At 35.8% G+C, this 15,923-nt stretch overlaps 1 protein-coding gene across 1 annotated transcript; it reads left to right on the top strand.

The window, feature by feature from the left end:
• Positions 1 to 3,518: 3,518 nt before the first annotated feature.
• LOC149227628 (putative LRR receptor-like serine/threonine-protein kinase At1g56130) lies at positions 3,519 to 5,861 on the top strand. The gene is made up of 6 exons (XM_089377844.1): positions 3,519 to 3,730; positions 4,129 to 4,312; positions 4,499 to 4,570; positions 4,880 to 4,951; positions 5,276 to 5,347; positions 5,738 to 5,861. Exons 1-6 carry the CDS (start codon positions 3,568 to 3,570, stop codon positions 5,811 to 5,813), a joined length of 639 nt encoding a protein of 212 aa, XP_089233970.1. The 5' UTR covers positions 3,519 to 3,567; the 3' UTR covers positions 5,814 to 5,861.
• Positions 5,862 to 15,923: the final 10,062 nt, after the last annotated feature.

Raw genomic sequence — 15,923 nt, 5'->3', positions numbered from 1 at the left:
GGAACACAAAGTTCTTCCACAAATTCGCTAGTCCTAGAAGGGAAAAAAATTCTATCTGGAGCATTACAGACGATCAGGGGAACATCCTCATATCTCAGGACCATATTTCGTCGGAGGTAGTGCGATATTTCCAAGACCAATACAGAAGAAGGGAGGTTATTTTCCAGGACGCCCTTTGGGGTGTTGAGCATGTGCCTGAAATGTTTAATGATGCTGCATATGAAGACTTCATTAAACCCATCTCTGAAGATGAACTTCTTAAGGCCATGAAATCCTTCAAGAAGGATAAAAGCCCGGGGCCTGACGGCTGGCCAATAGAATTTTTTCTTCATTTCTTTGACCTCTTCAAGTTGGATTTGCTGCGCATGGTAGATGCTTCCCGGATGGCTGGAAACATTCACTCAGCTACTACCTCAACATTCATTGCGCTTATTCCAAAGAAGCATAGGACTGAATCCTTTCAGGATTTTCGGCCAATCTCTTTATGTAACATCATGTTCAAAATCATATCAAAAATTGTTGCAGAGAGAATGAAGCCTCTTCTGAACCCCTTTATTACCAGAGACCAGCATGCTTTTTTAAAGGGCAGATTCATCTTGGATGCGGTTGCCATGACACAAGAAAGCCTTTTTAAAATGATATCAAAGAATGTGGATGCGGCAATCCTCAAGATTGACTTGCAAAAAGCTTATGATTGTGTCGATTGGGGCTTTTTGAGAATTCTGTTAGCAAAGATTGGACTTAAATCCCAAGGTGTTAATTGGGTCATGTCTTGTGTGGAGACTGTAAAATACTCGGTGATCGTGAATGGAATCCCCTCGGTCTTTTTTCAAACAGAGAGGGGACTTCGGCAAAGATGTCCCCTTTCTCCATTGCTCTTCATTCTCGTGATGAACTCTCTTAGTCTGCAGATTAACAAAGCTGTTGCGGACAAGAGATGTCTTCTGGTTAAGATCTGTAAGAATATCTCCATCTCACATAATCTTTTTGTTGACGATGTTCTCATCTTCGCTATGCTCTGTAGGGCCTCCTGGGCTTGCATAAATGACATTCTCTCAAGATTCCAGAAGGCTACAAGCCTGTTTATAAACAAGGAAAAATCCTTCTTGTTTCATAATGATGTCAAGCTGGATATTGTTCAGTGGATTTCAGACCTGTTGGGTATAGCTCCATATTCATTACATCAGGGATTCAAATACCTGGGTTTCTCTTTAAAGGCAAAAGGATATACTATTAGGGATTGGCAATGGCTGCTGGATAGGTTTTACAAGAAGATTGCACGATGGGAATATAAATTCCTCTCACTTGCTGGCAGACTTATATTAGCTCAATCTGTCCTCTGTCAACTATCAGTCTACTGGGCTCACATTTTCTACCTTCCCAGCAATATTATTAAGCAGATGAACAGGTTGATTGCTAACTTTCTGTGGGGAGGTCATGCATATCAGTGTAAAATACATCTTGTTAAGATGGCCTCCATCTCTATTCCAAAACGTATGGGTGGATGGGGCTTGAAAAACATCTGTTCCTTTGGCAACGCTCTTCTCTGTAAGTCTCTCTACAGAGGAATATATGGGGATGGTCCGTGGAGTAGTCTTGTAAAGACTAAATACCTGAGGGGTAAGTCTGTAGACTTTTGGTACAGGAAGCGGATCCTTGGCACCAAAAGCGGCTCGATGATTTGGAAAAGCCTGCGAAAAGTCCACCCATTTTTCATGGAAAAATTTTGCTGGACTTTATATTCAGGATCTAACATTTATATTGCTTTTGACTCTATCTTATCTGGCCGAGGGGTCACTTTTCCTCATCCACTGTTATATGATTTTCATAGGCTGGGGGTCTTCACGTGGGACAAGTTGATTAAGGGATGGTCTGGAGCCTCTCCGATTTTGAAGGATGGGGAGGAGCTTCATTTGCCTCGTCAGACGCTTCCTCTATGGCTGAGGGTAAAAGCGAGTCTTGACTGCTTGGGGATTTCCCGCTTGGGCACTAATGATTGTCTGGTATGGTCAATCCAATAACCTGTGAGCGTTAAGAACATTTACGCTGACATGATTTCTGTTGTTGCCGGAAATCCTCCTCCTCTTTTTCCTCTATGTTTTTGGAAAGTTGCATGCCCGATGAAGATGATCACCTTCTCCTGGTTGCTATTTCGGAACAAAAATCTTTCATGGGAGACTCTACAAAGGAAAGTTGGTAGGGTCCAAGTAGATGCTCCATGTGCCTCAATGCCTCGGAAACAAATTTGCACATGTTATTTCAGTGCCCTATGTCCCTCACAATCTGGTATGAATTGTCTACATATTTTGTTTTCCCTCACATCTTTTTTTCTTTTGTTCAGGAAGGTTTTCTCCGGTGGAGTAGACAATCCACCTCTTGGAGATCGCTGTTTATTATCACTTGTTGGCACCTGTGGAACTGGAGGAACGCGCACATATTCCAAGACTGTAAGGAGCCTCTCCAGGCTATTCTTCAGCGAATTCTGGCTTGCCATGATTCCTATCATTAATATATTTCTGCAACAACATGTGATCCCATTTGATGCCGTGAGTTGTGATTCTGCATGTGGTCTCTGCCTTCAGGTTGTCACTCTTTCTTGTGTTTTTGGTTCCTTTTCATATAGGTAGGACGTAGCTACTCTCTTCTTATTTGTTTTTTGAATGGATTTTCCTTTTTGGAACAGCCCTGTAAAGTTTTGTCACATCTCCATTATCAACTGATCCGGGAGATGTATATATATTGTCTCTGTTCTTTCTCATGTGCTCTTCTGTTCTGGTTTTGTAAATGATGATAGGCATTATCTGCTGGTATGGGAATTGGTTTTGCATCATTATACAGAGGTCTAGGAATCCAAGCCAAATCAGTGATTTTGAATTATGTATTCAAGGTCTTTATATACTCTTAATATAAAGCTATGATGTTTTTTTTCTCTGAAAAAAAAAAAACTCAGTGATAACATTGAGATTTGTTATCAAAATTAACAATTCAATTATATATATTTGAAAAAATAATTTTAATTTATTAATTTTATAAAATGAATAAAAAATAAACACTATAAACTTAATAATTTTCACTCTTTTTATTAAGTTAAATTTAATTGGACCCTTTCACTAAATTAAAATTAATCTAACATGAATTATCTCATATAATTTTAAGTTTTAATCACTATCAATTCTATAAATTTTAAATTTAAACTATAAAATATTCAAACCATCTTTATCCGTTTTGCAATTTCTACCTAACAGCAATGGACATTATAAAATATCTTGCATTCAATGTAATGGTGACCCTCCTTCCAAGTCTGCAATTAAATTAATAAAGAAAACTTGAGCCCCACATGTTTTATACATTTTATACTTGAGCCCCACATGTTATACATTTTTGTCCGTATCCTGCAATTTAATGGTGATCCTCCATTCAAGTCTGCAATTAAATTACCAACAAAACTTTAGCTCCCACTTGTTTTTTTATATTATAACTTTATTTCCCACTTGTTTTTTTATATTATTATCTATTTAGGGATCATAAGCACTCGTAATATCCCCAATCAACTCGTCCTGCTGTATCATGTTTGATCGGGAGCTGCCAGCGCGTTCACCAAACCCGAGCATCATGTATAAGCTTCAAATTTCATCCCCGATTTGGTTTCTCTGCACTTTTCTGAGTATTCTTTGTTGTTTCACTTCGCGACAACAAGCTCAAGGAGCAGCCGTCACAGACCCAATTGAAGGTAAACACGGAATGAAGTTCTAATGGATTATTGTGTGTTTTTTTTAAGGTGTTTTATGTTTTGGGTATAGAAGATTTGAGTAGTTTATCAAGATGGGGAAAATCAAAATGTTCACTCAAAAAAATAGGTTAACGACTCAAGAACCAGAAGTATATAAAAGGAGTGAGAACCAGAAGCATATAAAAAGAGTGAAAGCTTGCTCTATGATAGACTGCTAATTGATAGTTTCTGGTGCATTGATTTTTCTTGAATAACAATTATGAGTAAACTTGCATTTACTAATAACAGCCATTAACGATTGTCCCCACTCCTAAATTAAGTATTAAATTATGATAAATTTCTTCCTACTGAAATATTTTTTTGAATTGATCCAACCTGTTTCATTTTCCATGTGACAGTTAATGTATTAAAGTCAATTTCTCAGAAGTGGCGTATCCAGTCTTCTAATACGTGGAACATTACTGGAGATCCATGCATTGGACTAGCCATCGATAGTTCACCCATTACAGATACTTCTATGAATCCTGCCTTCAAGTGCGATTGCACCTTCAACAACGGGACCACTTGCCATGTAGTGCAAATGTAAAAACCTCGCTTAAATCTGCCAGTTTGATTTTTAAGGTTCCCAAATTATCTGTTTAAAATAGATTCCATGAACTGTTTCACTTCCAAGGATCATGAAGTGGCCTTTATTGATTTTAGATGTGACCCCAAAGTGGCCTCATTTCAAGCTAGAATTTAACCCATTGGTGGCCTTCTTTCTGGCAGAAAAGTTCATGCACTGGACATAACGGGAGTAATTCCAGAAGAACTGGTTAACCTGACATACCTTTGGAATCTGTAAGACTGTTACTGAATTTTCAGTGAAACTGAATACTATTTTGTCTAATGACTATGGGAATTGTCTTTATTTTCAGTGAAAGAAAAGGGAAAATGGTTGCAAAATAACTGACATATCATGCCTCTGGTTTCCAAAATCATTGATTAGTAACATAATTTCACAAGCATATTGTATTATGTTATTGCAACTTGAACTGAACACATATTTTGAACAGTTCATGCTTGCACATGAAAAAATCCTTTAAGGTTTACTTATTATGTCTATATAAAGTGAGAGCTTGACAGTGATCTGTGGAATTTTCATGACAGGGACTTGTCACAAAACTATTTAACAGGACCATTACCTGCTTTCTTGGGTAGGCTAACAGAGCTGATGTACTTGTGAGATCCTTCCCTTATTATTGTTGTTAGTTGTATTTTTTTGTTATTTTTTTTTTAATTAGTTAAGATAATAAATGTAGTTATAAGCTGAGTTTGATTATAAATTTGGAGAATATTTTGGGATATATTTTAAAAGTTAATTATTTGAATTTTGACCTCGCTTCTATATCCATAGAATTCTGAAATGTTTCCAAAATTTACAATAGAGATAAAGATAACCTTAATTATATAGATCTCTGAAGTTATTGATTATTTGATTATAGTGCTCCAATTCATTTATTAATTAATTATTTGACCTTGGTGTCTGTACATAAATTGATTCAGGTCTGTTGGATCAAATAAGTTAACTGGCCCTGTCCCAAAGGAGCTTGGAAATCTTCATAAATTAATTTCACTGTAAGGGCTCCCTTTCTTTCTACCCAGATGCATACTTATTTCTTTTGGAGAGCACAAACATCAAATTGAGTACTAAATAGGAAAAGGAAAATAGTGCCAAACTGATTTGTTGAAAATTTGCCCATTGATTTATGTTTCACATTTTCCTGCTTAAATATTAGTGATTTCCCTATTGTATGGAATGCATATATATGCTCTATGTCTGTCAGTTTGAGAAGATATAACAGGCTATCAGTTCAGTTCCTTGTAGTCCAGCAATTTCCTTGAATAGGTGGGTGTTGACATCCATTATATCATACCAAAAAAACAGGTTATTGATTAGTCACAGCAACAACAAAATAAAGAAAACATGAATTGAATTATTTCTTTGTTGTGAGGTTTTATCTGCAGGAGCTTTGATTTAAACAGCCTTAATGGGACACTTCCACCAGAGCTTGGAAACCTGACAGCATTGCAAAAACTGTAAGTCCAATTGGATATTGTCATATTTATATACTTCTTCCAATGTCTTGTTGCATATTTTGCCCATTCGTTCAAATAGTGAAGGATATGTACATAGAATACTTCAAGGTAGATTCCAAAATTGGAAAATTAAGAGCAATCATTATGATAGGTGGATTAGTTAGTTTGTTTTATTTTACTTTATTTTTTCTTAACCATTCGAGAAAGTATTAAAAATATATATCTATAATTTATTATTGAATTATATTAATTTAAAATTACCAACTTGTAATTTAATGGCAGTGATAAGATATCATTATATTGAAGAATTTAGATTTAAAATTTATATGGTATAGATTTTTCAAAATTAAGTTATTGGTTTAGTTATATATATATATATATATATATATTTTATATATATAATTGAATTTAATAAAAATTACAGAAATTTTATTATAGTTTTATTTTGTTTTAATTTAGAGGAACATTTGATTTTTCATTTTTCCTAAGAAGGAAATCTGTGGATGAATTCATTGATATCATTCCTTTTTGCTTAGGAGTATATGAAAATAGTGACATTGGAATTTTGTGTTAAAGTATTTTTTAACATTTAATTGAATTATTAAAATTTTGATTGAGTGTTTAATAATTTTTTTGATTAAGAAATGTCAAACACTAAACTTGCGTCATATTAAATGTCAAATATCATTTTCTACTAAGCATGTTCTTTAAAGTATGTTAAAAAATTGAGCTTCAATTTTCACACTACGGTCTCTTACTTGTGCATTGACCTTGCACGTTCAAGACCTTCATATACAAAATGCAATTGGCATTAGTCAACTACTGAGTAGGTGCATCATGACTTGGTACCTCATAAGTGCTCATTTCACACAAGAACTTATGTCATTGTGTTCACCTTTTCCATGCCCCATTTTAGAAAATCTCTTAATATGCCAAACTATTGCCTCTTTATGAAGTTGGTTCAACTAGTAAAAGGAGTGTGTTGATTAAGCTTCCTTATATCCCATTAGACCAAATCCATTTCTATTTGAATGATATCTCGTTCTTCCTTAATGATCCATAGGTCAACACAAAGTAATGTCGAACAAACAATGAGGCATGCTTATGATCACCACCAACATAAATGGCATTCCTTAATCACATCACATGATTTTGGAGTGTTGTCCATACCATTAACATTCACCTATACATGTCTATACAAGACATGAATGAAAGTATATACTCTCACATACAAGTCATCCATCAATAGAATTTTAAATTTAGTGTATATCATATAAATAAAAAAATAAATATGTGGAAATTATACATAAAATACTTGGTCAAAATGATAGTACTAGCTCTGTATATTTCTTTGGGGAGCAGATGTCTAATGCTTGTTGAAGGCTATGATGTGGGAGAATCCTTGGCAAGAAAAAATTTGCATCGACTAATTTTATTTAGTAGTTTAGGAGATGAAATAATAATGTTGTGGCAGTGACATTGTTGCTGCAACTCCATTCTAATGTTAGTACATTGTTGCGACATTGTTGTTGCAAAGCAACCCTACTATTACATTGCTACGACATCATTGTTGAAACACCACCTTACTGTTATGTTGTTACAACATGATCATGTTGTTACATTGTTATGACACCATTACTTTAACACCACCATTTTGTTGCATTGCTTCAATACTGGTGCTACACCACCATCCTACAGTTATGTTGTTGCAAACCCAACTCTATTTATGTGTTGCAACTTTGTTGAATACCATGGATCATGACTTGTAGTGATTCCATGTGTCTCAAAGGGTTTGTAGTGAATCGATGGACTGCCCGTGTAAAGAAGTAATGATGAACTAGGGAATTAAACAAATAAATAATGATTAGTTGGGGAACCAAATAAGGAAATGATTTTCTAGGGAATCAAACCATTGTGACTATTCAACATCTAAAAGAATGATGGTTGGATTGGGAAATGAATGAGAAGGTTGAACCAATATAATGGTTCAACTTTCCAACCATCATTTAGGGGCATGGATTAGAAAGGAGAAAGGGATAGCTGAGGTTGTTGGAAAAAAGGATAAGTGTTAGAGAGACTAAAATAGGAAGGGTCTCGTGAAGCTAGAAAATGAGGATGGAATAGAGGAGAAGAGAATATATGCAAAGTCTGGTGTGAAACATACATTGCATATGTTGAGGCATAATGTGAAATATAATTGTACACTAATTGTAAGAAAAAAATGATGTATATGTGAATAAGAAATGAAAATTTTTTGTTGTCTTTTATCTTGTCTCTTGTGAAATTTTCTCAATTTCCTCATTGTATGTGTTTTGTTATTTTCTTAATTTTTAAAATTTTTGTTGCACTAGCATGCTAGTCATGTTATTTTTGGGTAGAGATAGTATTCCTATAGTGGTTGTGTATAGGATGTGAAATCCTCATGTATCAAGTGGTACTGAGAGCTTATTTAAGCATCTAATATTGGTTCCTTATTAGTGCTTTTATAGTGCATGGTTTTGGTTGAACCCGCGAGGGGTTGTTTAGTGAAATTGTTGTAGGGAAAATTGTGAGAAACCAAGCCTGGATAAGGCCTGTGAATTTTAGTTAGGTTGAGTGCCACAAGAAAACTTGTAGGAATTCCACTACACAAAGAAGGAGAAACACAGGAGATGACAAAAACTGAGAATTGGAGGAATTGAGAAGAAGTATAAAAGATTTGGAAAATAGAAGACTTGGGGATGTTAAAGTAGAGTCAGAGTCAAAAGATGAAATTGAAGAAGGAACGTTGGGTAAGTGGACCCAAAAATACATTTGATATCCCTTTTGAAGGACAAAGGTAGTGCAAAAGTGGAATTTTCATGCTATGATGGTAGTTTGAAGGTTGAGTTTCCTATTGATTGGATAGGTGATTTGGATTTATGAATGGAATGAAATGAAATACAAATTTATAAAAATAGCATAGAGATTCTATAAAAATTGAATTCTAATAATAAATGGAATGCACTAGAACTGTAAAAGTGTGGAATGAAACAAACTCGCTCAAATGGTGAGCCTTATCTCTAAGAAGAGATGTGATGGCTACACACATTTTCTAGTGTATTACAATGAGCCCAAAATGCCATTTTTAACATAAAGAAACAATGAGGAAACCCTAAATATCCAAAAATCTAACCCTAGGAGATGAAATGCCAAAACTTTTGCGGGCCCCAATGGGGTTAATTGGTACATCAACTTCCCGGGGTCGTAAATTTTACATAAAATCTTTGTTTGGCATGCTCAGTATCCCACTGGAAAGGTCTAGCCAAGAAGTACACATTTTTATCAGGCCCAACAGAGAACCTATAGCTATCCCTTGGGGCCTGCAACATAAAAGGAACATTTTTTAGGGCCTCAAAATGGCCTCGGAAGTTCAGGACCTGAAAGTAGAAGAACTACCAAGATGGAGAATTATGATTTGAGCTAATGGATTAGCTGAGTGGCCACCAATATCCACCTAGGTAAGCTCCCCCCCCCCCCAGGAAGCATAGGTATCCATTGCATTGAGTTCCCCTATTAGATGGTGAAACTTCTACTAAATTTGACCCTGTGTGAGAAATTTTCTTTGGTGCATGAGATGCCTTATTTTGATAACTCGATAAAGTTAGATAATTTGTTGGTGAGTGCCCTTAACTTGTGAATCCACAATATAATAAATGGTCGGTTGTTTCTTGAAGTTGGGGTTGATCTCTATTGGTGTCAATTGCTCAGCTTTTTCTAATGTTTCCAATAAAGGTGGAGAGTATGGTCGGAGGAAGTCCACATTGAACACTAGGTGTTAGCCAAGGAAGGGGATGATACTTATCTAAAAATCATTTTCACCCATCATCTTGCCATAATTCCATGCCCAGAAATTAATGCATGAGCCCCAAGTCCTTCATCTCAAACTCTCTTACAAGATCCTCCATACAAGACTTGATCAACTTATCATCACCTATCATAATCAAATCGTCAACATATAAAACAATGATCAACAATGTACCTTCCACCACAATGTGGTACATGTTCGCATCTACTTAACTTTTGGTGAATCCAAACCCAATGAAGTAGCCATCGATCTTGGTGTAGCAAGCACGAGGTGCTTGCTTCAGCGCATACAATGCTCGCTTGAGTTGGGACACATGTGACTCATGGTCAAAGGTCTCAAAACCTTTAGGCTACTCAATGTACACCTCTTCCTCAATCTTGCCATTAAGGAAGGATGTCTTTACATGCATCTGATGTATCTTCCAACTCATCTACGCTAATAGTGCCAATATGGATCTGATTAATGAGTACCTTGCACCAGGAGCAAAGGTCTCATCATAATCAATCCCCTCTACCTGTGAAAAGCCTTAGGCCATAAATCTAGCCTTATGTTTCTACACACTACCATATGCTGCTTGATTTGCCTTGTAAAGCCATCAGGATCTCACCACTGACTTTTCTATCGATCTTTGGACCACATCCCAAACACTGTTACGAACAATGGAGTCATACTCCTCCACCATGACATCAACCCAAACTAGTTGTTGCACTACCTCCTCAAAGGAATATGGCTCTGTCTCAACACATCTGCTCATAAGAGCCATGTATCTAGTGTACCTCTCATGTGACCTCCTCTACCTGCGTTGTGAAGTGGGTGCACCCACATTCTCTCTCACATTCATTAATAGCCTGTCAGCCTCTTTGGTGCGCTTTCTCCCATCTCTTGAACACTCTGCCTGAGTGGATGTATCCACTCTTGGATCCTCTGCATGTGGTTTCTCCACATCAATATGAGGCTCCTCAATCTTAGGAGCTAAAATCTCCTCAACCACATGTAGTTGAAGCTCTCTCTCAAGGGAACATTGCATGGCCTTCTCCTCATCGAATCTAATATCCCTGTGAACCACAACCATCCTACTGGTCAGCAGATACATCCAATAGTTGTGAGGTGTATCAATGTACCCCACAAATATCCCCAACTTTGTTGTTGGCTCAAGATTCTTTTGTGCATCTTTGGTCACATGGTAATGTACTGATGACCCAAAAATCATGAAGTCACCAACATATGATCTCTTCCCTAAGAAAGCCTCCTCTGGTGTACTCATCCCAAGAATCTGATGCGGGCTTTTGTTCTGCAAATAAATAATTTTTTTGCATGCCTAAGCCCACAAGTGTAGTGGTAAGCCCTGATCATGCAACATCGCTCGTGTGCCCCTACAATGCTTCTGTTGTTCCTTTTGACCACCCCATTCTATTGTGGGTTATGGGGTGCCGTCAAATCCCATTTAATCCCTTCTTCCGCACATAAGTTCTTAAACTCATTTGAGACATACTCACCACTGTTTTCAATCCTCGGAGCTTTAAGATTCTTGCTAGACTCTTTCTCAACCAATGCTTTAAATTCATATAACTTTTCGAAAGTTTGATCTTTCTTCTGCATGAAAAGGATCCAACATTTACGAGAAAAATCGTCAACAAATATAACATAATAGGTGTCTTTTTCCGTGGATGTTGTCAAGAATGGTTCACACACATCTGAATGTACTTGCTCTAGAATCTCATGTGCTCAACTGTCTTTGTCGTGAAAGGAAGCTTTGGTGAATTTTACCAAAGTACACCCCCTGCATGTATCAACTTGCTCTAACATACCTTTTGGAAGTCTGGTAGAAATATGTTGCATGATTTTCAAAGCCCCATGATGCAAGTGACCCAACTGCCTGTGCGATAACTCACTGATGCCTCATATTTGTACCTTTTCTACTTTCGTGCTCAAGGCAACACAATCTTCTACTTCTAACTTGTAGAGATTCTTCACCTGAATCCCTATCCTCTTTACCTGTCCTGTGGCTATGTGATGAAGGAACACTTTTCCTTCACTAAAGATCACATCATGGCTTCTATTCTCTATCATGGAAACAAACACCAAGTTCTTCTTCAACCCGGGAACGTACATAACATCTCTCAAGGTGAGAGGAGAACCCAACTCCCTCTGAAAGGTAACCATAGCACTATACCTCTCGTCATCACCCATCTAGATATGCATCTGGAGATCCTTATCCTCCATGTCACTAAAGAGCTTCTTGTTGCTAGTCATGTGGAGTGAATCTCCACTGTCTAGGTACCATACACTACCCATCATTGATGACACCATGCATGCAATGAGGATAAAGTCCAATTCGAATTGAGAGCCAAGAGCCTCACCCGTCGCTCCACCTAAGGACTTCTTCTTGGACTTCTTGAGCAAACAATTTGTAGCAAAATGTACCAGCTTGTGACAATGAAAGCACTTGAATTTTTACATGTCCTTCTTCTTGCCTCCATGACAAGAATCCGATTTGGAATGGGACGCCTTCCCCTTTCCTTTCTGTGCCTTACCCACTAAGGCACATTTTTCCTCATCATCAATCTTTGATGAGGAACCATATCTGGTTTTCCTTTTGATCTCTTCCTTCATCAAATTCGACCACAATCATTCTTAATCTGGAAGCTTCTCCCTCCCATTAACAGAGTCCTGATAACTATGCCAACTCTTGGGGAGTCCTAGAAGAGTTAGGCTCACCATATCATCCTCGGCAACAGTAATCCCAACACTTCCAAGCTCATCTCAACAATGAGTGAACTTGGTCAAGTATTTCTGAATTGAGTCGCCCTTCTCCATCTTGATCTTTCTGAGTTTTTCCTTCAGTGCCAACTTCCTATGGTCACTGCTATTCTGAAACAGGTTTATCAATGTCTTCCACATTGAGTATGGAGTTTCCTTGCCATGGAGACTCGAGATAATGTGGTCTCAAACTCCCTCAAGAATAATCTTCCTCAGATTTTCCACACACTTCTTCCATTTGTCCAGATAATTAGCATCTGATGCTGGTGGATTAGGAATGTCTTGATCAATGAATTCCTTGAGGCCATTGTACTCCAACACTGCTTCCATCCTATCCTTCCATGCTATGTAATTCAAGTTGCCTTCTAAGGCATATTCGTGTCTCAAACCGTAGAAAGCCATTTGTCGATCCTAAAGTATGAATTGCAAATTTTAATTTCACCTGTAACCCCAAACTTGAAATCTCCTCTAGCATATTGTCTTCAACTCCAATACCATGTATATTTTCCTATAGATTCAACATCTCATGTAATTTTCTAAAACACAAGACAAGAATTTAATCTAGTTTTAACAGCGGAAACCAATAGATCAATAAAAACAATAATCAATAAGAGGAAGATAATCAATCGCACATTAACACAATATTTCTCTGGGGAAAGCAACTGCTCAAAACCACGACTATATATTGCATTAATCATAAATCCAAGATGAAAATACAATTCTTGTTCTCACTAGAACAATTCCTGCACAAGTATATTCAACTCTCAGCCTCACAAACCCGCTCTGGCCAATTCTGTTGCCTACCAAGCCCCTATTTCCTTGCGCAATTCTTAAGAGGATAAACCCATATTTCATTGAAAAATCCTTATTCCAAAACTGCACAATCCAAACTTAGGTCCATAACTGATTGCATGCATGTTCTGTACAACTAGGAAAATCATACAAATTATAATACATTGTCCGTGCACTCTAGTCTCAATTGGGTCTTTCTTTAAACTGACATGCATGAGTTTATCTTGATTGAATCTCCAATTAGCTGGAGTAGCACTGAAGATGCACCAATGTACCAACTCACTACTAGACCTCTACTAGTTCCTCCAATAGTTAGAACTAGTTTAACTAACCATAACCCAGTCAAACTGAGATATCTAATTACAACTCAAATAAACTCATCCTATACCCCTAAAATTTAAGGATCATACATACATGACTACAAAAATACGTCCAACTCGAAATTCCTAAGTTAATTAAGTCAATTAAACTTAATTAACTATTTACAAGTTTCTATGAGAATAGAATTCGATTTTAATTCACAATGTAATTCAAGGACAAATTAAATTGGAATTTCTTGTTGCCGTTTTTCAACAAAATGGTGGGCATGCATGCTGACTCAGATGGGGCTCTAGTTGATGAAAGAGAAGAGTACGGGTCATATTCATCTTCATCTAGTCATTCATCTAAAGATATAGGTTCTGATGGTGTGCTAGAACCTATGAGTGATTTTGAATAAATGCCTAAGACATTTTATGTAAATGATGTTTGCATGCTAACTTGAAATAAATATTTTGACTTCCATATGATCTTACATGAATTTATGAGTAATTTCTATGTTTGTTGGATTATATGTTTTAATTGTAAAGGATTCATCTCTTTAGAATATCCAAAATGCAATCACGAGGGCTTCATTAGGGGCACAATATCATATCATGTGGGTTCATATTATTATTATTATCTAATTTTAAGGTCATGACCAACCCAGAAACCAAATTGGTGTATGAGATCCCTTTGTTTATGGGAAAAGGGACCCACCTCCACGCAGCAATTGATTGTTAAGTCTACGGAGGCATACATACTCTACCCCCCTTTGGTTTTGAACCTATGACCTCTTAGAAGGAAACACATGCTCTTAACAATTAGGCCCACTCAAGTTGTATTGGAGGATATATATTGAAGAAAAAATGACATAATATATTGGGGGATATATAGGGGGTAAAGAGTTTTTATATTGGCAAATATAAAAAATGGAGCTTAAGGTTAATGAAAAAATATAAAAGGGTGTAAAAAAATGTTAATGAAAAAATTGATACCTACAATATCTAGTGAAAGTATGAGTTTTTTAAATTGGGAAGTTGTAATGAGTTCATATTGGTAGTGGGTTAAATAATGTGAATTTTAGAGTGATTTTCCAAAATGTAGTCAAATTAAGGGTATTGTTTAATATGGCATGAATGCATGTGATATGCCAGAGGTTCACTAAATGAATCCCCCGTGAATGCAATAATGAATTACAAAAATAATTTATGTTATATTCAATCTACCAAAGTTGATATTTTGATTAAAAGTAAAGAAATATTAGAAATTAATGCTGATTTTTTGAATTATACAGTAATATTGCCATGATATTATTAATTGTTATCATTTGGCATAAGATAGTTTTAAAAATGTTGAAATTTAATGCCTCATTAAAAGGGGACACTTTGTTTTGATGGTTGATTTTTAGGTTTGCTGCAATAGGATAAGTTGTCTTAGGCTAAGATTTGAAAAGAACTATAGTTTAGCCTTTAAAATAAAAATTACTCTTGGAATAATGAATCTTTCATTTACTTGTTTATTTTTAAAAATTGTTTTAGTCATATAATTTGTCTATAATTTCATGGTTGAAATATGTTAAAACCTTAAGCTTTTTAGTTCCATGGTTGAAAATTTGTCAAAATCTTAAGGTTTTTCAATGTTATGATATTTTATCTTTAATGCTATTGTTGAAAACAATTACAATTTTAGGGTTTTTTAGAGTCAAGATATTTTATCTTTAACAACATGGATGGAAATTGTTAGAATTATAAGTCTTTGAGACATGATATTTTATCTTTAACATCATGTTCGAGAATTGTTGGAATTTGACTGTTTTCAAAGTCTTGATATTTTATCTTAATTCCATTGTTAAAAAGTGTCAAAATTGTAACCCGATTTTTTTTATTCCAGCATCAACACTTATTGTTTTGAGGGAGTTTTTTCATCCATTTTTAAAAAAAAGGTTTTACTTCCATTTTAAAAAAATGTTGAAAATTTACCCTAGAAGAAACATTGTTCTAGCATATATAATTTTCATTTTTGGGTTGTTTTTTCATGTTTTTTGGTGTTTTTGGGCTAGAGTTCTCGTTTTTAGGTAATAATTATCGTTTGATCGGTAAATTTGTTATCTATGTCATTGTTATTGAGATTTCTTATTTTCAGCCATTTTAATTTTATAGTTTTTTTCCTCCTGATAGAGTTTCAAAGTAGTAATTGGGTATCGACTACCTTAACATGAAACACCTATTGCAATTGACTTCAAACTCTACAATCTACTCACACATGAAATAATGATCAGCTTATCAATTTAGTTATAGCAGGGACAATTTCATAAACCTTTCTCACATTCATGCATTCACCTTGTAGTTAACAATGCTTGCAGTTGTAAAATGTACATAATCATACCTATAACCTATATCGATGTTTTCCATTGAGAAATTATAAATTTATTCATGT

Source organism: Pinus tabuliformis, chromosome J (assembly GCF_031772625.1).
Source record: "Pinus tabuliformis cultivar Carrire ecotype Pingquan chromosome J, CPIR1, whole genome shotgun sequence".
Classification (NCBI taxonomy): domain Eukaryota; kingdom Viridiplantae; phylum Streptophyta; class Pinopsida; order Pinales; family Pinaceae; genus Pinus; species Pinus tabuliformis.
The sequence above is the reverse complement of the archived record's forward strand: the minus strand, read 5'-3'. Positions and strand labels throughout refer to the sequence as shown.